Here is a 20,212-nt window from a genome sequence, read left to right on the forward strand (position 1 = left end):
TCATTTTCTATATATTATAAATAGCAAAAACAGACTTCTAATCTCACAAATGCTAAAAACTTAAAATGCTATTATAACTCAGGTGTATGGAGACACCCAAAGGTGAAAAAGATGGTTTGTCTTTTCCCTCAACCCAGGAAATGAGTGGCTCTCACTCCCCTGTCCAATGGCCCCTAATCTATGGGGAAAAATTCTATAGGGAGGAGGGAAGCATAAAGTTAAAAAGAAATATGCAAACTATACATATATATTTACAGTAAACTTCAGTAACCAGAGTATTAACAAAAATAGCTTCAAGTAGTTCTTGATTTTTTTCATCTAATACTGATGGTCTGAGGAAAGGAAGATAAAAATTAGACTGGTTATATTAAAAACTTCTCTCATTTTTGGCAGCTGTCTGTAACACTTATTCATGCAGTGTTGCGTGTGAATGATTTAGAAGTAATTAAATGGTCACATTATTTGTTTGCGTTTGTGGTAAAAATCAACCAGCAGATGAACAGGTTCGTATGTGATCTTCAGCTTAATCTATACAAAGAGAAAAGCCTGGAAGGACTAGGATGAACCCTCCTGTTTAGGGATCACCGTATCTCTGGGACTTTTAAAAAAATTTGAGGAACCTGATCCTAGGAGCAGGGACTATGAGAACAGTATGGCTACTGAAACTTCAGCCCATGCAATATTATTTGGCAGGAACTAACCAGGAGTTAAGCCGGCACTGATTATTATGACATCAAACATCATCAAAAAGCAAAACATGTATACTCTTCTTCATTGTGTAACCAGATGTCTGTGACATGCTCTGATGGCTTAATAGAAACAATTGCTTTTTTTAACTTTCCCCAGAATATAACATGGAGTGTTTTTCAAAATTCTTAAAATAGAGGGCTTAGGCTTTTTGTTTATAAATCCTTGGAAAAAAATTATACTCTACCCCAGCTTCTAACTAGCCCAAAATAAACCCAAAGGTTTTTGCTTTTGTGGTTAAGAAAGATTTATGTGTTTCTTTCAAATATCGAAATCAGTGGATACCTTAGACCCACAAACTACCCTCACCCTCCCAATTCAACACCCACTTCTGGGAAGGGAAAAGAAGGTGAAGAGGGTGGAAGAGAGGCAACTACAAAAACCTCCACAACTGACCCAAATCCCCAGGCCCTTGGTGGCTTTGTTTAGCGAAATCTCTAGTCAAATAATAGCAGCCAAGGCACAGCTGGCACCATCCTCAGCAGGCTTCAAAGAGGCCTTTCTATTTCTGCAGGAGGCCCAGGAATTCAGCACACAAGGTCTTAGCTGTATGCTTGGGCAAAAGGCAGACCCACAATTACTATGGACTGCTGTGGTCGAGGTGATGAGCAGAGGCCTCAAAGATGAGATGTGTTTACCACTCTGTAACCATGAAGGGACACACATCTGCCAGTTCAGACCATAAACTCATTATTTCCAAAGAGAGTTAGCTGTTGGGTGGAGCTGCAGTCTGGGTCCACAGTTTTCCTATGACCAGACACAACTGTTCCCTCTGGGATCTCTTTGGTTTTCTGAGGTGAATTTTTCACATTCTTTAGTTTTTGTTTGCCCTTTTCAGGGTTGAAGGTTCCTCTGCTGATGAACTGAGGCCTGTCTTCCGGGGATTTGGTCTGGCCCAATTGCCCTTCCATTCCTGGGGCTTCACCAGCTGAGGCAGCTCGGTAGAATGGAGATTTGGAATAAATTTGAAATCGTTTCCTGGTCCCATGAGAAGAAGCAATGTTAGACGCACACAATGAAGAACCTGAAGAGTCCACTGAATCCAAAGAGTTTTGCTGCTTTTTTAGCTGCTTTCGTAACTTGCTTGAAGGTTCAGATTTGCCAACTGCCTTCAGGGAGCAAAGGGCTAAGCTTCTTTCTAATAGAAAAAGAGATACCAAGCTGTAAATGACAGTTTCCTCTACAGAAAATCATTGTATAATAAACAGATGTCACTGCTGAGACATGAGATTGGGTGGGCTAAGATTTGAGGGTCCTGGCTGGCCTACTTTGTGCACATTCCTAACACAAGAAGAGCTCACCATTTATTTCTATATATATATATATATATCGCTTCAGAATCAAGTCGAAGAAACTCTGGTGTTTTAACCATTAGGAGAGAGCTACAACTGCCACTGTCTTTTAACAAACTGCCAGCAAATGCAGTATGATTTCGGTCTCCCTGAGACATGCCAGGTAGGAAAATGCCTCTCTCAGTACTTTCCCATCTCCCAGTAGGGTACAACTCCTTTTACCCATCCTTAGACAATGGGTCATGGGTCAGTAAGACAACACGAGTTGTGGTTATTGGCTTTTCTCTGTGATAAATACAAGAGGAAACATTAAATTACCCAAAACTGCATTAGAGTAAAGGCTTGATCTGATCAACAATTCATTTGGAAGTTTCGCAAAGTGTATTTTAACTCCTTAAGACTTTGTCACTTTTTCATGTATACAGTGTTCTATAAAGGGTCTTTATCTTAGCATGGAACTGCAGTCTTCAGTTTAATATGTTCACTTACCTGATTTCTCAGAGATGGTACTTTCAGATTCAATATTCAAATTTTCTGAGCTATCTGCAGTCCCAATGGAGGCCTCTGACTCAAGAGTTTCATCATCAGAGGCACGAGGTTCTAGTACAAGCATCTCAAATGTTAACTCCTCCCTGTAAGATACAATCAAGAAATCTATTAGGATTTGGTTAAGAACTGAAAGCAAGATGACAGGAAATAAAGACCTTTCATAAAAGGCAGGAATTTAAGTAGCAAAGACAGTCACATTTCTTTTTTTTTTTTTTTTTTTTAACGTTTCTTACTATTTCCCCCATCCAGGGTGATGATAAGGACCTGTAAGTCACAGTAATGGTGAAGGCTAAAACTTTATGGACTAAAGGGCAAAATGACAGACAGCAAAGGCTAGGAACTATAACAGGAATATGGGTAAGGTGAGGAAGATGCTGTAGCTATAAGATGCTGGCCCCATGGCTATATTGATCTTCAAATAATAACCTTCTGAATAATGTCCATTATTGAAAGGGACATTGTCTTAGTCTGGGCATCCTTATTCCTCTTTTAAGACAGTTATCTTCATTGAGGCCAGTCTCTAACCTGTTAGGAATCCCAACTAATGCTAACCTCAGTCCCAGTCAGTCTTTCCAGAATTGTCACTATAGCAGTTAGAGGTCTCCTACCTCACAGAATTCCTTCCCTAAGCCAAATCTTAACACTGAATAGAGGCAATATGTCTCTGTCATCTCTAAATTCTAGCACCGTATATTCTAGCACTGTATATTCTAGCATCTGACATAGTGCTTCACACACAGGTGATTATCTCATAAACAAGGAAAAATAGAGCACAGAAATAAAGGAAAACAGAATTGGTCACCCCCTTTCCACTGGGAAACTTACTTTTCTTTCTGTAGGTTCTCAATCTGCTCAGTCAGTACTCTTTCCTCCTGCTGCATGGATGCTTGTTGCTGTTCTGTGATGTCAGTCTCCATGGCTGCCCCACTTGGCAAGCTCTCTTCTGGTACATCAGACATAGAAGGCAACCGAACTACAACAGGAGATGATGGACTTGGATAGTTTCCTTGACGGAGACGTCCCTTTCCCTGCAAAGAAAAATATGGTAGAAAGTAAACTGAATGCCTGAAATCAGTTTTATGTGGACCAATTAGGACAACAAGTAAAATTCCATCACACCAGTTGGATGGTTGAAATAGAAACATTCTACTAATGAGAATGTTTAGGATACTTAGACACTATCCACTGCATATAGTTAGGCATAGTAGTTCTTGTAAGAGTACTGAAAAATAGGTATTTCAGGACATGTGAATGTAAGAACACAATCTGCACTGAGACCAGGTTGTTCTTTTAATCTAAAATGCATCCATTCCAAACTAAATAGTGTTGGATATTTAAGTTAATTAAAATTAAATAAAAGTAAACATCTTGTTCTGTATTTACACTGACACTTTTCAAAAGCTTAATAGCCACAGGCGTCTATTGGATACCATACTGAACTATGTAGGCACAGAGCATATCCAACAATATTGCTCTAAAACTTAATCTTCAACACCAAAGTTCCCTAGAAAACCACTAGAAAGTTTAGTTTTTAAAAAAATGTCATGTGTCATAGAGTGTTAGTGAGAGATACTTTCTGAAAACAACTCAAGAAATTTCTTTCTTGCTATCACGGGGGGAAATCTCACTGTTTTTAAATTGGTTACCTACCACCTTGTACATGATTTTAGCTTCTATTACTGGCAGACTAGCTATTTTAGATTGAATATCCTGCTGCGAACAACTGACCAAACATAGAAAAAAAAAAAAAAAAACAAACAAAAAATCAACATATCTTGATGACACTAGAGAACCAATAAGGAAAGGCTAGCCTAGAATTTTAAGCTAATCAAAACTTCAGCAGTAAACCTGATTTGCTCTTTGGGCCAAATCTGGCCCTGTGCTTGATTTTATAAATAAAGTTTTACTGGGATACAATCATGTTCATTAATTCATGCATTGTCTATGACTCTTTCACAGAACAATGTCAAAGCTGACTGTTGCCACAGAAATTGTATGGGCCCACAAAACCAACTTACTTTTTGGACTCTTACAGAAAAGGTTTGTCAACCCTTGAGGTAGATAATGTAAGCTGGGGTTCAGAACCATGCAAGTGTGCTACCTGGTAAATTCTCCATGCCTGATGCTGGAATTCCTAAGATTTGCATGCTGGACATAGGGTAAAACTAAAATTATGATAGTCCATGTAGACACTGTAGGCTTGCTTCGAGTCATCTGAATGGTGCAGGAAATCATAATCCCCGCAACTGTATTGAAGTAATCTTAGATTACTGTAATCCAGTGCCCTAGAGTCGTAGGGTCTGGCAGAAAAACCAAAACACTAGTTGTATAAAAGTAACATCTTAGACTGCAAAATAATTTTATAAATAATTTTCAAAAACTTTATCAGACATACAAAGGTAACCAAGCACAAAAGGAGACAAGACAATGTAAATGAAAACCAGTAAAAACAGCAGAGAACAGGACACCTCAGTGACTCCAGATAGTGTAGCTCTCAAACAGACTTTAAAACAACCATGGTGAAGGAGATAGGAGAAACAGTGAATCAGCGGCCTGGAAGTGAGATCAGAAGAAAATATCCAGTAGTAAAAGTAGGGTGAAAATTTTTTTCCTAGAAAAATTCTTGAAAAGTAGGAAAAAGAAAAGACACGATAAAAAGATCTTCTATCATATGTTTAAAAAGAATACCAGGATAGCACAGCAATCCTATAGAAGAAATATTTGTGAGACAAACAGAGAATATGTTTAAAAACCAACTAAAGATATCAACCTGATTGAAGAAAGCCTTCACTAAGAAACATAAATAGAAAGAAGTCCATACACATACAACTGCTAAAAAGACAAGATGAAATCTTAGAAGCTATGAGAAAAAAAATACCTGCAAAAAAGGACAACTATTAGGTTCAAAGCTCATATTTCAAAAAGAAGCAATTGTAGAGCTCTGCCAAAAATTCATTTTTCAAGAAAGCAATACATAGTGTTTTCAAGTGATGAAAGGAAAAGGAAAAAGTCAATCTAGATTCTATACAGAGCAAAAAACAAACTTCAAAGAAGTTGAAATAAAGACATTTTCAGACAGAGAATCCATTACCATTAGACTTAAAAAAAAAAAAATTAAAGGGCAGATAGAAAATGACCTAAGAAGAAAAATTAGGGAAGCAGAAATAAAAAGAGTGTAAAAAAGTCAGTATCATTAAGTTTAAATGAATGTTAACTGCGTAATGAATCATGTTTAGATATAAAATATACAGATAAAAAATATAGTATCAATAGCAACAAGGTCATATAACAGCTAAAGTATATTAAAGTACTGGATTATAAGGGAAGAAAAAGGCACCAATAAACACACATTGATAGCTCACGCCAAAAGGAGTTAACTACTAAAAAAAGAGTAACAGTGAAAAGATTAAGAGAAGTAAAGTGGAATAATACAAAGTAGTCAAAAGGAAAAGGCAAAAAGAACAAAAGTGGCAAGAAAGCAAAAAGGAAGACATATCTGGCAGGGAAAAAACATAATAATATATATATATTAAATAAAATATATATATATATATTTAAATCCAAATATACTGTGATTATGTTAAATATAAATAGATTAAATACTCTAAAATCTGAAGACTGACAGACTATATTAAAAACAACAACAAAAAAAACCACCTAAGAGATATCACCAAGATGGTGACAAAGGAGGTTCCTTGCTTTGCTCCTGAGAAGAACATTTAATAGTAAATCAGAAGAACACTATATCCAGAGAATCTTGTGTCTTGGAATAAAATTGGAACAGCCCCTGGACATAAGATACCAACACAAACTACATAAAGGAGAATCACCCTTTGTTGCACAGGAAGTAGGTGGAGAGAAACTCCTAGAGGCCATAGTTAAAATGGGGACACAGATGGTGAGATTGCCAAGGGGTAGGGCTGCCAAGGGCCACTCAGCCAGGGGTCCTGTGGAAGGGAGAACAAAATGGTGTGGAGGATCACACCCTTGAAGAATAGGAAACATGTGGAGAAGCTGGGGTACTGCAGTAGGGAGAACAGAAACGGTGCTCTGGATTACACACAACCTCCCCTCTGGGTTGGTATTGAGCTTGAAAAGTACATTGAGAGCACAGAGACTGCAGAGTCTTAGATCAAGAACCCCCTAAAGGAGGGACACTGGCAATGACAGGCCATCTCCCACCACCAGCACTTTCTCACTAGTGCCTGGACCCCTGCAAAGCTCTCTCCACCCTCTTGACTCTACAGTTGCACAAACAGGTCTCAGTACTTATGAAAATCAGCAAAGGCGAAGGAAATCAAATCAAATTGAAACACAGCGCCACCTGCAGCACACAAGTAAAAGTAGATCAACTGTACTGCTAATAACAGGTACTTTTTTAAAATACAGAAATTTTTTTTTAAAGATTTATTTATTTTTATACAAGAACCGGGGTACAGGGAAGATGCACGTGCAGGTGAGAGGATTCACTGGAGACAGAGTGGGGAGCAGAACAGGTAGAATGAAGAAATACACTGCTGAGGGGAGCAGCGGGTGAGACAGGACAGGTCGGCTTGGCCATCTGGGATTCTTGCTGGCCAGCCGGGATCCAACCCGCACTGCAGAGGCTGCAGACAGCTCCACAGGGTGGCGCTCAATGTCTGCGGCACGAGGGAGGCCCATTAAAATAGGGAAATTTAAAGCAGCAAAATGGCAGAGAAAAATGTTAACATCTTGAGACAGACCCCAAGGGAATAAGATTTCACATGAACAACTCTCCTAAATCTGATCACAAAGTCATGGAAGATTTTTCTCTATCAGAGTTCAAAATTGCTGTAATAAGGAAAATCTATACACAAGCATCCTTTGCATTCTGATACACGATGAGCTAGAAGAGAAGGAAGTCAAGAAAACAATCCATGTAAAATTAGATCAGGAATTAAATACCTAGGAATACACTTAACAAAGGAGGTGGAAGATCTATACATCAAAAATTACAAGAGAGAAGCCACAAAGAGATGAAAAGATATTACCTGTCACAGACTGGAAGATTTAACATCGTTGTTAAAACAGCGATTTTAACCAAAGCAATATACAGATTCCATACAATCCCTATCAAAGTTTCTATGGCATTCCTCAAAGAAATAGAACAAGTGTGACTGAAATTCATATAGAACCACACACACACGCATACACACACAAAAATCAAAATAATCTTAATAATAAAGGGAGAAAAACTGAGGTATCACACTCCCCAAGTACAAAGTTATAGTAATCAAAATATGGTAGTGGAATAAGAGTAGACACAGAGCAATGGCATAGAACTGAGAGCACACAAATAAATCCATATGTATGGATAGTTAATTTATGATGATGGAGCCAAGAGCACACAATAGAGAAAGTCTCTTCAACCAACGGTGTTGGGAAAACTATAGAGCCACGTGTGAAAGAATGAAACGAGACCACTGTTTAACACCATACACAAAGTTAACTCAAAATGGATTAAAGATTTGGATGTAAGACCTGAATCCATAAAATATAAAGAATAAAAAACAGACAAAACAGGCTGAGACACTGGAATTAGAGATGTCTTTGGGAACTAGACTATAATGGCAAGGAAACAAAAGAAAAAATAAACAGGTTTACATCAAACTAAAAAGCTTTACAGTAAGAGAAACTATCCCTAAAACAAAAAAACACCCTACTGAATGGGAGAAAATATTTGCATACCATATATCTGACAAGGAATTGATATCAAAGATCTACAAATTAATTCATACAATTCAAAAAAATGAAAATAAATCAATAAAAAAGTGCAGAAGAGCTAAATAGGCATTTCTCCAAAGAAGACATACAGATGGCCAATAGGCACATGAAAAAAATGTTCATCATCTCTTAGTATTGAAGAAGTCCAAATCAAAACAACAAGGTATCACCTCAACCCTCACTTAATGCCAGGGAAATAGAAATTAAAACCACAATTAGACACCATCTCAGACTTGTGAGAAAGGACTATATCAAAAAGACCAGCAACAGCAAGAGTTGTGAGGATGAGGAGAAAAAAATCCTCATACATTGTTGGTAAGAATACATTGGTCCAGCCCTTATGGAAAACAGTATGGAGAATTCTCAAAATATTAAAAATATATCTACCATATCTACCAGGAATCCCACAACTAGGTAACTACCCAAAGAATGCAAAAACACTAACTCTCTATATGTACTCCTATGTTCACTGAAGAACTATTTACAATAGCCAAGTTGTGGAAATAACCTAGGTGCTCAAAGACAGATAAATGGATTCGGAAGATGTGATATATACACACAATGGAATACTACTCAGTTATAGTATCTATATATATTATTTTTTTAAAAAGAAACTTGCCATTTGCAACAACATGAATGGAACTGGAGAGGATTATGCTAAGTGTAGTAAGTCAGAAGAATTTATATTATGCAATACAAATATATTATGTATTATTATATTTATTATATTATTTACATAAATGTTTATGTAAATATTTAAATTAATCATACCATGTATGTTATATAACATGTGTTATATATCTAGTATATATAGATACATCATACTATGCATAAGTATTATGCAAAATTTTATACTAAAAGACAATATAACATTTACAAATAGAGATCTTAAAATAAACACCTGTGTAGCCAATGCCCAGATTAAGAACTACATCACTACTAACCCATTGAAAATTTTTTAAGAATATTCCATGGACAGCCCAAAAATGCGTAAATTTTCTTTTTGGGTGCAGTGTTACATGTATATACACATTAGATCATTAACTATGTTATTTAAGTAAATTCACTTTAAACAATGTTTTTTTCTGGTACCAATTATTCCCTAAAAGTTCTATGGTTAAAAATAAAATTCCTACTCCAACCTAACAGATTACCTGCAATTTAAGGATACTCTTCATAGTTACACTTACTGAGAAGGAGCTCTAGGAAGAAATTTTAATTTTATGGTTGAAAAATAACTATACCAACTCCCACCCAGACATCAACACAAATGTAACTTTAGATTAAGTGTTAAATTTTGCCTATGAGACCTTGTGACTCCTGATTTACCCACACGGTCCCATAGTATTAATGTGTCAGTATGCTATAAAACAAGTTACTTTTGTTTTAACTTAAGACTTCCCTACCACACAATTACATAAATTTCTACCAATTCTTGCACAGGTTTTCTTAGAATTAGCTCTTACATGTTTTATATCAATATGCTTTTTCTACCAGGTTAGATCATCCCTCAAGACCTAGCATATGGGCCTCCCCAGTGGCGCAGCGGTTGAGCGCTGGGTTGCAAAGCTGCCCGCAGCCTCTGGTTCGATCCCCGGCCGCCGGCCGCTGGGTGAGGGACCCACATGGCGTGCAGACCTCTCCTGCAGCCCTCTGCTTCCCTCAGCAGTGAATTTCATCACTCTGCCTGTTCTGCTCCCGTTCCGGCAAATTCTCTTGCCCTCCCGCGCTTCTTTGTATAAATAAATAAATAAATCTTAAAAAGAAAAAAGGACCTAGCTCACGTCATCACCTCTTCAGCCTTTCCCTGTGCCCCCAAGCAGAATTAAGTACTGCTTCCTTAGTATTCTCCCCACACAGTACACAGTGCTGTCTAGTCTACTTCTCTCTCCTTCCCTCCTTTCAGGATATTCTGTACCCATAAATTCAGTCATCAAATCATATAGGTTTTCCATCCTTTGAGAAATCTATGTATTAATCTATTATCTACATTTTCTAAGAATGATATTTTGAAATAAAGATCTGTAAGTATTTGATTTCGGTTAGAATTCTGTGAGACCAGTCCATAATAGGCTTTCCTACTGTAACAAAAATTTTGGGAAACAAATACTTTCATGTGCAGGATCTAAGTAAAGATATCTTTGAGATAATCCTCAGTTGGTCCTAACATTTTCAAATTCTCTTAATGTTTATAAAGATAACTACCTAAATGAGCAAGAACACAGCACAGTGTTAAAATGAATAAGGCCTATCAGAAGAGTTTTGATTCTTTCTGAAAATGCTATAAATAATCCCAACTATTAATTTTTTTAAAACTCCTTTGCCATTGGGGTTGAGTCACCAAAAATATCTTTATTGTTGATATTGTGGCCTACCTCCATGTTTTCTTCTCTATATTTCATTGTTGCAGATCTTATAGCTAAATCTTTAATCCACCTGGAGTTTAGTTTTGTGTGTGGGGTTAGCAAATAATTTAACTTCATTCTTTTTTTGTGTGGTTTTCCAATTTTTCTAAAACCATTTATTAAAGAAACTGTCCTATCCCCACTGTATCATCATAGCTGCTTCATCATAGATTAGGTGCTGGCATGTACATGGTTTTATTTCTGGGCTTTTGATTCTGTTCCATTGATCCATGTATCTACTTTTGTGCCAATACCACATTGTTTTTAATACTGCTGCTTTACAGTAAAGTTTGAAGTCAGGTAATGTGATACCACCATCTCTCTGCTTTTTTCAAAATCAAGGGGCCTCCCCAGTGGCGCAGCGGTTGAGCGCTGGGCTGCGAAGCCGCCAGCAGCCTCTGCAGCACCAGTTCAATCCCTGGCCACCGGCAAGGGTCCCACATGGCACGCAGACCTCTCCTGCCATGCCCGCTGCTCCCTTCAGCAGTGTCCTCTGTCTGTCTGCCTGTTCTGCTCCCCGTTCTGGCTCTGGTGAATTCTCTCACCCTCCTGTACTTCTGACTGTACCCAGTACTTGTATAAAGGAATGAATGAATGAATGAATTTTCCCCTCTTGAATACAACCAAGTCATAATTAAATAAGCATAACAGATTTGAAAATAAAGTACACTTAAAAAAAAAAAATCAGAGTTGCTTCTGTAATTCAAGGACTTTTGTGGTTTCATATAAATTTCAATATTTTATGTTCAGTTTCCTTGAAATATATTATTGGTATTTGGATGGGAACTGACTAAATTTACATGATATTAGACAGGATGTCATTTTGGGTATACTGATCTCCCTATCTATGAACATAGGCTATCCTTTCATCTCCTTATGCCACTATCTAAGCCCTTTAGTAACATCTTGTAGTTTGTGCTGTACATAAGTCATTTACCTCCTTGTTTAGGCTGATTCCTAACTATTGATGTTATACATCTGATTCCAATTTACCTTTCCAAATTGTTTTTCTACTTCCATATATCTGCCCCAGCTCTAGTTAGATGATTATAAATACTATTTCATGTTCCCTTGACTGTAGAATTGTCTTTCCCCTTTCTCTTCTCCATTTGTTAAACTAGTACTCATCTTTCAACATCCAATTCATATTAGCAACAATATATCATACTTTTCATAGATTCATTTCAAAAGGTATTTAGATTTTGGAGGAAATTATAAGAGTTCACAAAATAGAGGATAGTTCCTCTCCTTTTAGGGGAAAAAATGGACTTGTTTTATCTGAATCCAGAGGGCAAGAATCAAAGTTTGAGATCATCTAAAAGAAAGGCAGACCTGTAATGCATTGCCTGTTTGGTTATCAGTGTAGGAAAAAAAGACTTACTGATTTATCCCTCTATTATATGCACACAGAAAAGTGAAAAGAGGAGAGAATGTGATGGAAAAGTGTCAGATAGAAAGCTAGAATTTATATCAACAGGCTAGGCAAGACCACTACCTACCGTAAGTTTTTGAGTCCTAAAAGGTAAGAAAAATGTAACTTTGCCCCACTGTGCTTGTAGGCACTGGGAGATAAATCTGACTGGGTATTATCTTGAAGCAGAAAAGATATATATCAGAGTCACAAGGTGTGAATGTCATCATTCAGGGTTTAGCCAGAAGATACAACCAAATCTTTTAACGTAATTATCAGTGCCCATGGAAATGGCATGGGATTGAGCTTACAGTCAACATGGTAAGTAGAAACTACCATTCATTTTCATTTAGCCTACTAACCATGAGCTTCAATAGTAGTATTAAATGACGAAGAAAGAGGACTGCCATCTCAACATTTGGATATCACGCAGAATTCTGCCTCCCCATCATTCCTCCCAGTTTCAACACCAAAAGAAGAAGGAAGGCAGACATGTCAGGCAACAAGAACCTCTGTTATTAATTTTCAATCCCAGATTAATGTCTTCTGTCCCGGAAGAAAGTGATAAGAATACTAGATCAAGCCCATAGATGAAGTTATTAAAAGAACTAAGTCTTAAATACTGGAATGAGACCAAAGTTTTTGAAACTTGTAATAGTGATAAGATGCTCTGATGGCAGTTGGTATCCTATATGAAAGCGGGGGGTAGGGTTTGTCATGGTATAGTTAAGAGGCCGTTACTAGATAAAAAGCAAACCTGATTTGTATTTATATTCCAACAAAATGAGATTCTCAACAAATTGGATTATACATAGATGGACAGCCTCTGAAATTAGTTTTCATATATATTGATGTTCTTAGTTTTCCATTTTTCCATTCCTTTTTTGTATGATTAATGATACACTGTTGTGAGCATCACTATTCTATAATATTTAAGTCTAACAAAGTCTAGCCTCACTATTCTATGATATTTAAGACTAGAATCAGTTTGCTCCCTACTACTTGATGCTCTGGCTAAAAAATGCTAATCCATGCTTCTGTGTCTGAGAAGGTAACATCTAAGTCACAGCTATGAGTGGAATAAAATTATTGCTAAAAGTGACACCAGATATTTCAAGTGATAAAGTAGAAGAGACTGATGAGAACAAATGTCATAGAGCAGAAATTAATTTGCTTACAATATTCACCTTTTAACAATTCAAGCAAAGAAGAGATCTACAAAGAGGCTATCTGACAAAGAGGAAAAATTAGAATATTGTAAATGGACACTGTTCACCTGTGAAAAATAAAGGAAAAAAAGATTCTACAGAAATAGAGTAAGAAAATTTAAGTGAAGGCTGGCCAGAAAGTGGGACTTGAATTGGGGCTGCACATGGAGGGTAGACAGGCATGAATGATAGACAGAGTAGAACAACTCCTGGATGGATGAGACAATAATGTAAAGTGGCTGTGACACATTGCAGTATTAATACATACCGAGACTGAATTGCGGGTAATGCTCATAAATCTAACTGCAATTAGTACAGGTTTCTGGATTAGGAAGGACAGGAAAAGGAAAGCAGAAGGTTAGAAAGTACATATCATTGCCCCTTAAAAGAAGTTTAATCTTTTAATGGATTGAATATATCCATCTTCTGCAGTATCAGTGCCAAAAAAAAAAAATAAAAGGAAAGAAAGAAAGGAATAGTTTGTCTACTCACTTTGAAAAGCAGCTTTATAATAAAATTTAGCTTCCCTGCTAACTTGGGCAATCCTGAAAATTCATATTACAGGAAGGGCTTCACTTTTAAATGGAGTCTCTTTTTTCATTTTCTGAGGATAAGATTTAAATAGTGCTCTATGATGAGTTTTAGTTAATTAATACCTTTATGGTCTGAAATAAGTTTATTGTTAGGTTTCAGAGAAGAATCAATAGGCATGTGTTGAGCATTTGTCCTATGCCAGTTTAAATATTAAAAGGAAGAAACAGTTACTTTAATGCTAATCTAAGTGTGAACTATGAAGATATGGAAGAAGTATTGTTGGGATCCTGGAAAAGTATGGGCAGTCTGCTGCTATTTAGAGATTTACTGGGAATCTGAGTGGATGTTCATCACTATAGTTTTGTTTTACAATCAAGGTGAGGATAGAAAATGGGCAATAATTAGACAAACGCAGCGATTTTCCAGCTACCCAAACCCTACAGGTCAGTGAAGTTATCTATATAAAGGTAAAGGAAGATAGACAAACAGAAAAGTGGCAAATGGAGGAAATAAATCATTTTTGCAAGGCTTTTCTCAAAACTCAACATTAAAACCTTAAAGAGCTTTTGATAACAGTAGACTGATAGATGGAATTCCATTTCTTTATGAATCATATTCTTACAAATGACCAAGTTCTCTATGGCCCAGGAATCTTAGCAGAACCACCACATTGACAGGGTTGAAGGTGGAAACAATGGTGGAAGGAAGTAGAGAATAATGTTAAGACAGGTTAAGTTTCATTAAAGGACAGGAAAAGAAAACAAGGCAGATTATTAAACCACCAATATTCCCATATACTTTTTAAAAATTACTTGATTAAAAACATTCTGCACATTTAACTGCAAGTATTCTGTATATATCCTAAAGAAAACTAAAAGATTAAACACAAGGCACTCACAGTATTCTTAGATTTGGTGAATTTTTTTTTACTTGATCCATGTGGAACAGATTGGAGAATAATCTCTCTTTCTGCATCATAAATGTACAATTAAAATCCCAGTTTTCCCTGTGATTCCACATTTTGCATCTTACCATTGATCGACGAATCAGTGACAGCCTGGTCTTTGCCTTACTCTCAGCAAATTCTAGGCTACTGATGTCTTTGAGACGAGACTTGTATTTATTCATTTGTTCCACAACAATCAGCTCCACGCAGCTAGATAGGAGAAAAGAAAGGAAACTGTTAAAAACAAAAGTAAATTAATATGTAGCACTTAGAGACCACTTTTCAGTTAAAAGTTATAGGTGGTGGGTGAGTGGGGGAAAAAAATCAACATTCCTCATTTTGAGCTTAAAAACAGGGTTTAGGATGGTGGTTCACAATGTTGGCTATACTGATTTTAGTATCTATCTGATTCTCAATACCCAGGTCACACTCCATACTGATTAAATCAGACTATCTGGGGACGGGACATATACCAGTACTTCTTTATATGTCCTTTTGCAGTCATGGTTAACTAATCTAGAAGGAAAGTAGAGGCCCAGAGAAAAAGGCCATGGTGAAATACAATACTACTGAAGAAATATAACCAAAGGGATTCAGAGTTATAAGATCAAAGTTAGACTAGATTATAGGAAGATACAAAATATATGTAACTTGGCAAAATGGAATTAAGTTTTCTTTCACCAAATTTAGGGCCTCCCTGGTGGCACAGGGGTTAAAGTCTCGGTGTTATCAAGCTATTGCTAGCCACTGTGGCCTGAGTTTGATCCCCAGCCAGGGAGCTGACCCACATGGTGCAGCAGACCTCTCTGTCTTGCCCGCTGCTCCCCTTAGCAGTGTATTTCAGTAGATCTGCCTATCCTGCTCCCCACTCTATCTCTGGTGAATCCTCTCACCATCCTCACCTCTGGCCTACACCCCAGTTCTTGAGTTCTTGTATGAATAAATAAATTAAAATAAAATAAAAAATATACAATGGGGGCCTCCCCGGTGGCGCAGCGGTTGAGCGCTGGGTTGCGAAGCTGCCCGCGGCCTCTGCAGCGCCGGTTCAATCCCCGGCTGCTCCCGGCCACCGGAGGAGGGTCCCACATGGCTTGCAGACCTCTCCTGCCGCCCGCTGCTCCCCTCAGCAGTGTACTTCGCTTCTGCCTGCTCTGCTCCTCGCTCTGGCTCTGGTGAATTCTCTCACCCTCCCGCGCTTCTGACTGTACCCAGTGCATGTATAAACAAGCAAACAAATAAATAAATAAATAAAAACATGCCTCTATAAAAAAAAAAAATTAAAAAAAAAAAATGTTTAAAAATATACAATGGGATGATTAAAAAAAAGAAAACCAAAATTAAAAAATAATACCTTTTGAAACTAATGACACTCAGTTGAATAGAAGCTAAAGAATTTTTCTTCTTTAGAATAAGGAAACCTAATGGTATCTAGAACTCAAGAAATCACTACTATGTTTGGTATTTGGATGAAGTGAGTACACTGACTCAGAAGTCCCTGGGTCTTGCAGAGGTGATGGTGAATGGCCTTACGTGGTAGTCTTACTGATGTCCTGCACGCTTTGTAGTGGGTCAGTGGTATCAGGGCAGCGGAGAATGCAAGGGGCAAACACAATGGCCAAAGCATTAGCAGACATTCGATTAGTGTCTTCCTGTAGAGCAATCCTAAGAACAAAACAAAACAAAAGGAGAATATAAAGGGAAAACAGTAAGGTAAAGCAGAAGAGATAGAAGAAGACATAGGACATTGACTGCAGAGTATTTGAAAATACGTATCAGTTATAGGGAGATACTTCAGACTTTCCCCAAAGCTCTTCCTTTGCCTCTAGAAAATGCACTTTCATTCGCTTCTTCTTGAAGTAATGTAGTGCAGAGACAGTTGATCAAAGGAAATTTGTGACCCTCTGCTCAAGGTCATTATTACTAAATCAACATGTCTGAAAAAAGCAGTGTAGAGACTTTAAGGCACTGTGAAACCATCATATAAGATATTTATCCAAAAATAAAAGTGGCCTTATTACTAACTACTGCTGATGTTTACAATTAGAAGAGACTACTCCTGAAATCTTTTGGTCAGTCAATTCCTGAGCACAATCTGAAAGTATCTCCTATGAATTAGGTTATGTCAACAGATACACATCCTTTTCTAGCTCAGTAGTTAGACTACAGGTTAGGCGACACAGTGCCACCATGAGGCTGAAGTTGTTACATGGCTCAAACAGGGCAGAGAAGCATCTGCATTGCAGCTGAAAAATTCTGCTCCAAGGAATCGTAACCACCTGTTTGAGGCACTGACTTTTTATAAATAGGGGGAAAAAACTATCAATTTTCCAAATAGAGGACTTCTTCATTCATTTTAAACATCCAAGAGAACAATTAAACTTTCCTATGCTTTATGAAGTTACCTGACTAGATGAAATATGAGGCGTTCCAGTGTACTGAGATGAGTTCGAGAGAGCTGGTCAATCACAGAGTATACACCACGTATAGTTTCTTTTCTCTCCTGAAGGCCTGAAAACAGTAACAGTAACAAATAACACTGAATATCACCTCTCAGATGCTACATCTTCCTTCTGAACAGACAATAGGTAGGAAGGGCCATGAGTAGCCTAATATGGTCAGTCTCGGTATACTCAAAATTTTTTCTATATATGTTAAATGGTAGTAGCATTCCCAGGCCCCCCCCCAAAAAAAAAGAGAATACCAAATCATACCAAATAAAAATGTTCTAGTTATAAATAGCAGAGAAAACCTAATCTTCTTTTGCTTGAGTCCTATATTTACTGAGCAGTCTATGGAGTTTCAATCTACATCCTTGGAATCCTTGATTAGAGCAAAGGCTCTAGAGATCCCTAGTTCTCCAGCATCTTCTGACAGAATGATTCCCCATAAATCATCATCTACAGTAAGCGCTCATTTAATGTCATCAATAGATTCTTTCTCAGAAACTACAACTAAGTAAAATGATGTATAATGAAACCATTTTTAACACAGGCTAATTAATGTAAACAAGAATTTAAGTTACTAGGTCACAAAAACATCACCAAACTTCTAAAGATCCAAAAGACATCTAAAATTAAACAATAATTTGTATTCATTTGTTTTCAAACCTGCTTATTCTATTTTAGGGTCACAAGCAGCCAATGGTATGATAGCTCAGGGCACAAGGCAAGAATCAACCTTGATCCCCACCCTTCCATTTCAGGATGTAGTTTACAGGCACATACTCAGACTGGGAAATTTAGACAAACTAACTTAATGTGCACATATTTGGGAAGTGGGAAGAAACCAGAGTAGCTGGAGAATCCCATATTGAAAATGGAGGAATATGCACATTCAACGTGGACAGTGGACCAGAAAGGGAATCAATGTTTTTATTTTCCCAACATAATAAAACAACATTAAACAAAATAACATTATTTAAGAGGATCTCTTGGAATTTATAAATCAGTCTTATAGAAATTTGAGGAATATGCCTCAAGGCCTAAAAACTGTGAGGTGTTAGAAACTAAACTTCCTAACCTGTTAGGCCTGGCATAAAAGACAGTCAGCATATATAGAGTTCTTGCTTAGTTTAGATTCACAAATGAACATAAATCATTTTAAATAACCTGTTTAATCTTTTGTTTATAATCCTAGTCTTTCAATCTCTTTGTGAAAAGCAACTAAATGACTTAGTCAGAAAAGTTTTTAGGACATTAATAATTTAGGACACCTATTTGAATAGGTGAAAGTAAACAGGCAGTTTCATAATGACTGTCAAAAGTTTACCTTTGGATCTATATAGACCAAACAGGAGAAGACTGCTAAATAATATATTATGAATTTGGTAGCCCTTTCCCAAGTACAGGCCATCCCTTGAACCCAGGAAGCATGTGCTTACCCATAGCTCTAAGAAATTCCTCATAAAGCTCAAATGTCATGAGAGGATTGGGCAAATCACGAAGCCATTGTTTGAATACACTTGCAATGACATGTATGTTATAGTCATCGAGGTTTACACTTTCAGCATCTGTTTAGAGACAAAAGTTAGATAGCAAGGCCAAAATATGCAAAGGGATTCAAACAACTTACTTTAGAAACTATCATTATCAAAAGAAGCATTCATATTCTTTTTTTTTTAAAAGATTTATTTATTTATATATACAAGAGCTGGGGTGAGAGTATTCACCAGAGACAGAGTGGGGAACAGAACAGGCAGACTGACTGAAATACACCGCTGAGGGGAGCAGCAGGCGAGATAGGAGAGGTCTGCTGCACCATGTGGGTTGCTCTCTGGCTGGCTGGGGATCAAACTCATGCTGCAGAGGCTGCGGATTGCTTCATAGTGCGGTGCTTAACCCATTGCGCCACCAGGGAGGCCCGAAGCCTTCAAGTTCTTAAACTGGCTTACTTAGACCTTACAATCCAATTCCTTGCTTTGGAACGAATGCTTCTAACTGTGGCAAAGGAACAGTTCTTGTTTGTTTTCCAAATCTGTTGTGGACTGATAGATGTATAAAATAAAATATTACATATTTTCCTGTGAAAGCACTGTTAAACCACTGTTTCTAAATGTGTCCTCTCAATTTCTGCACTTATCTTGTAGAATGGTCTGTGAATTACACTTTCAGTAGCAGTTTATATATGACAAATGAAAAAAAGGGCCAGAGGACATGTTCTGAAAGTACGTCTGATTTGAAGTGATTCTTAGAAATGAAAGAACAGTAATAATTGAACTTGTGAAATATAAAGAAAACATTACATGTATTACACTGTTTCACTTAGAAACTTCCTAAGGTTAAATAGATGAGACGATAGGAAGGATAGAAGATGAAAGATTTTTCACTTGTGCAAGTGAAGAGGTACAAGAGACAACTAAACACTACACTGAAACTGAACTAAACTGAGTCTCCTATACGCAGAACAGCTTATTTGAGTTTAATGGGAAATTTTATTCATGTTTCCATGCTGATTTGTTCATTTAAAAATACCTGATTTGTTCATTAATCCAGAAAAAGCATGTGCACAAGATAAACACTGGACCTACATTTGTTTCAAAAAGATCTATTCCTTCCTAACAATGGTGAAGAGTAGAAGCTGAAAATGAAATCAAAGACATACCCCTGAATACATTCCAGGACTGAGGGTAGAGTTCTACACAGATACACATTCAACCTATTTATCAGCTTAAATAACTATGTCCTTAATATAGAATAGCAACAGATGCACTGGAAGAACAATTAGTCTGAATATTAGAATAGATAATAGTTTAGATTACAGATTCAAATGGTCTGGGGTTAAATTCCAGCATTTTCATTTATTGGTAGTCAAATCCTGTGTAGGCCTCAGTTTCTTCATTTATAAATAGGGATAATAATTCCAAATTCATAAGATTG

At 37.1% G+C, this 20,212-nt stretch overlaps 1 protein-coding gene across 11 annotated transcripts in view; it reads right to left on the reverse strand.

Annotated features, from left to right (window-relative positions):
* Positions 1-836: 836 nt before the first annotated feature.
* The window catches only part of MYO9A (myosin IXA), a 191,763-nt gene continuing 172,387 nt past the window's right edge, over positions 837-20,212 (reverse strand). For all 11 annotated transcript variants that reach the window (XM_054688553.1, XM_054688550.1, XM_037502853.1 and 8 more), the window contains 7 exons: positions 18,718-18,846; positions 17,240-17,345; positions 16,368-16,499; positions 14,924-15,047; positions 3,414-3,616; positions 2,529-2,671; positions 837-1,885 (listed from right to left, as the gene is read on the reverse strand). In XM_054688553.1, the coding sequence (XP_054544528.1) occupies positions 1,422-1,885; positions 2,529-2,671; positions 3,414-3,616; positions 14,924-15,047; positions 16,368-16,499; positions 17,240-17,345; positions 18,718-18,846 (1,301 nt within the window). In that variant the 3' untranslated portion in view covers positions 837-1,421. The remainder of the gene's footprint in view (positions 1,886-2,528; positions 2,672-3,413; positions 3,617-14,923; positions 15,048-16,367; positions 16,500-17,239; positions 17,346-18,717; positions 18,847-20,212) is intronic.

The sequence above is a fragment of the Talpa occidentalis genome, unplaced genomic scaffold (assembly GCF_014898055.3).
Source record: "Talpa occidentalis isolate TD23 unplaced genomic scaffold, MPIMG_talOcc4v2.1 talOcc4.11, whole genome shotgun sequence".
In the NCBI taxonomy this organism is placed as follows: domain Eukaryota; kingdom Metazoa; phylum Chordata; class Mammalia; order Eulipotyphla; family Talpidae; genus Talpa; species Talpa occidentalis.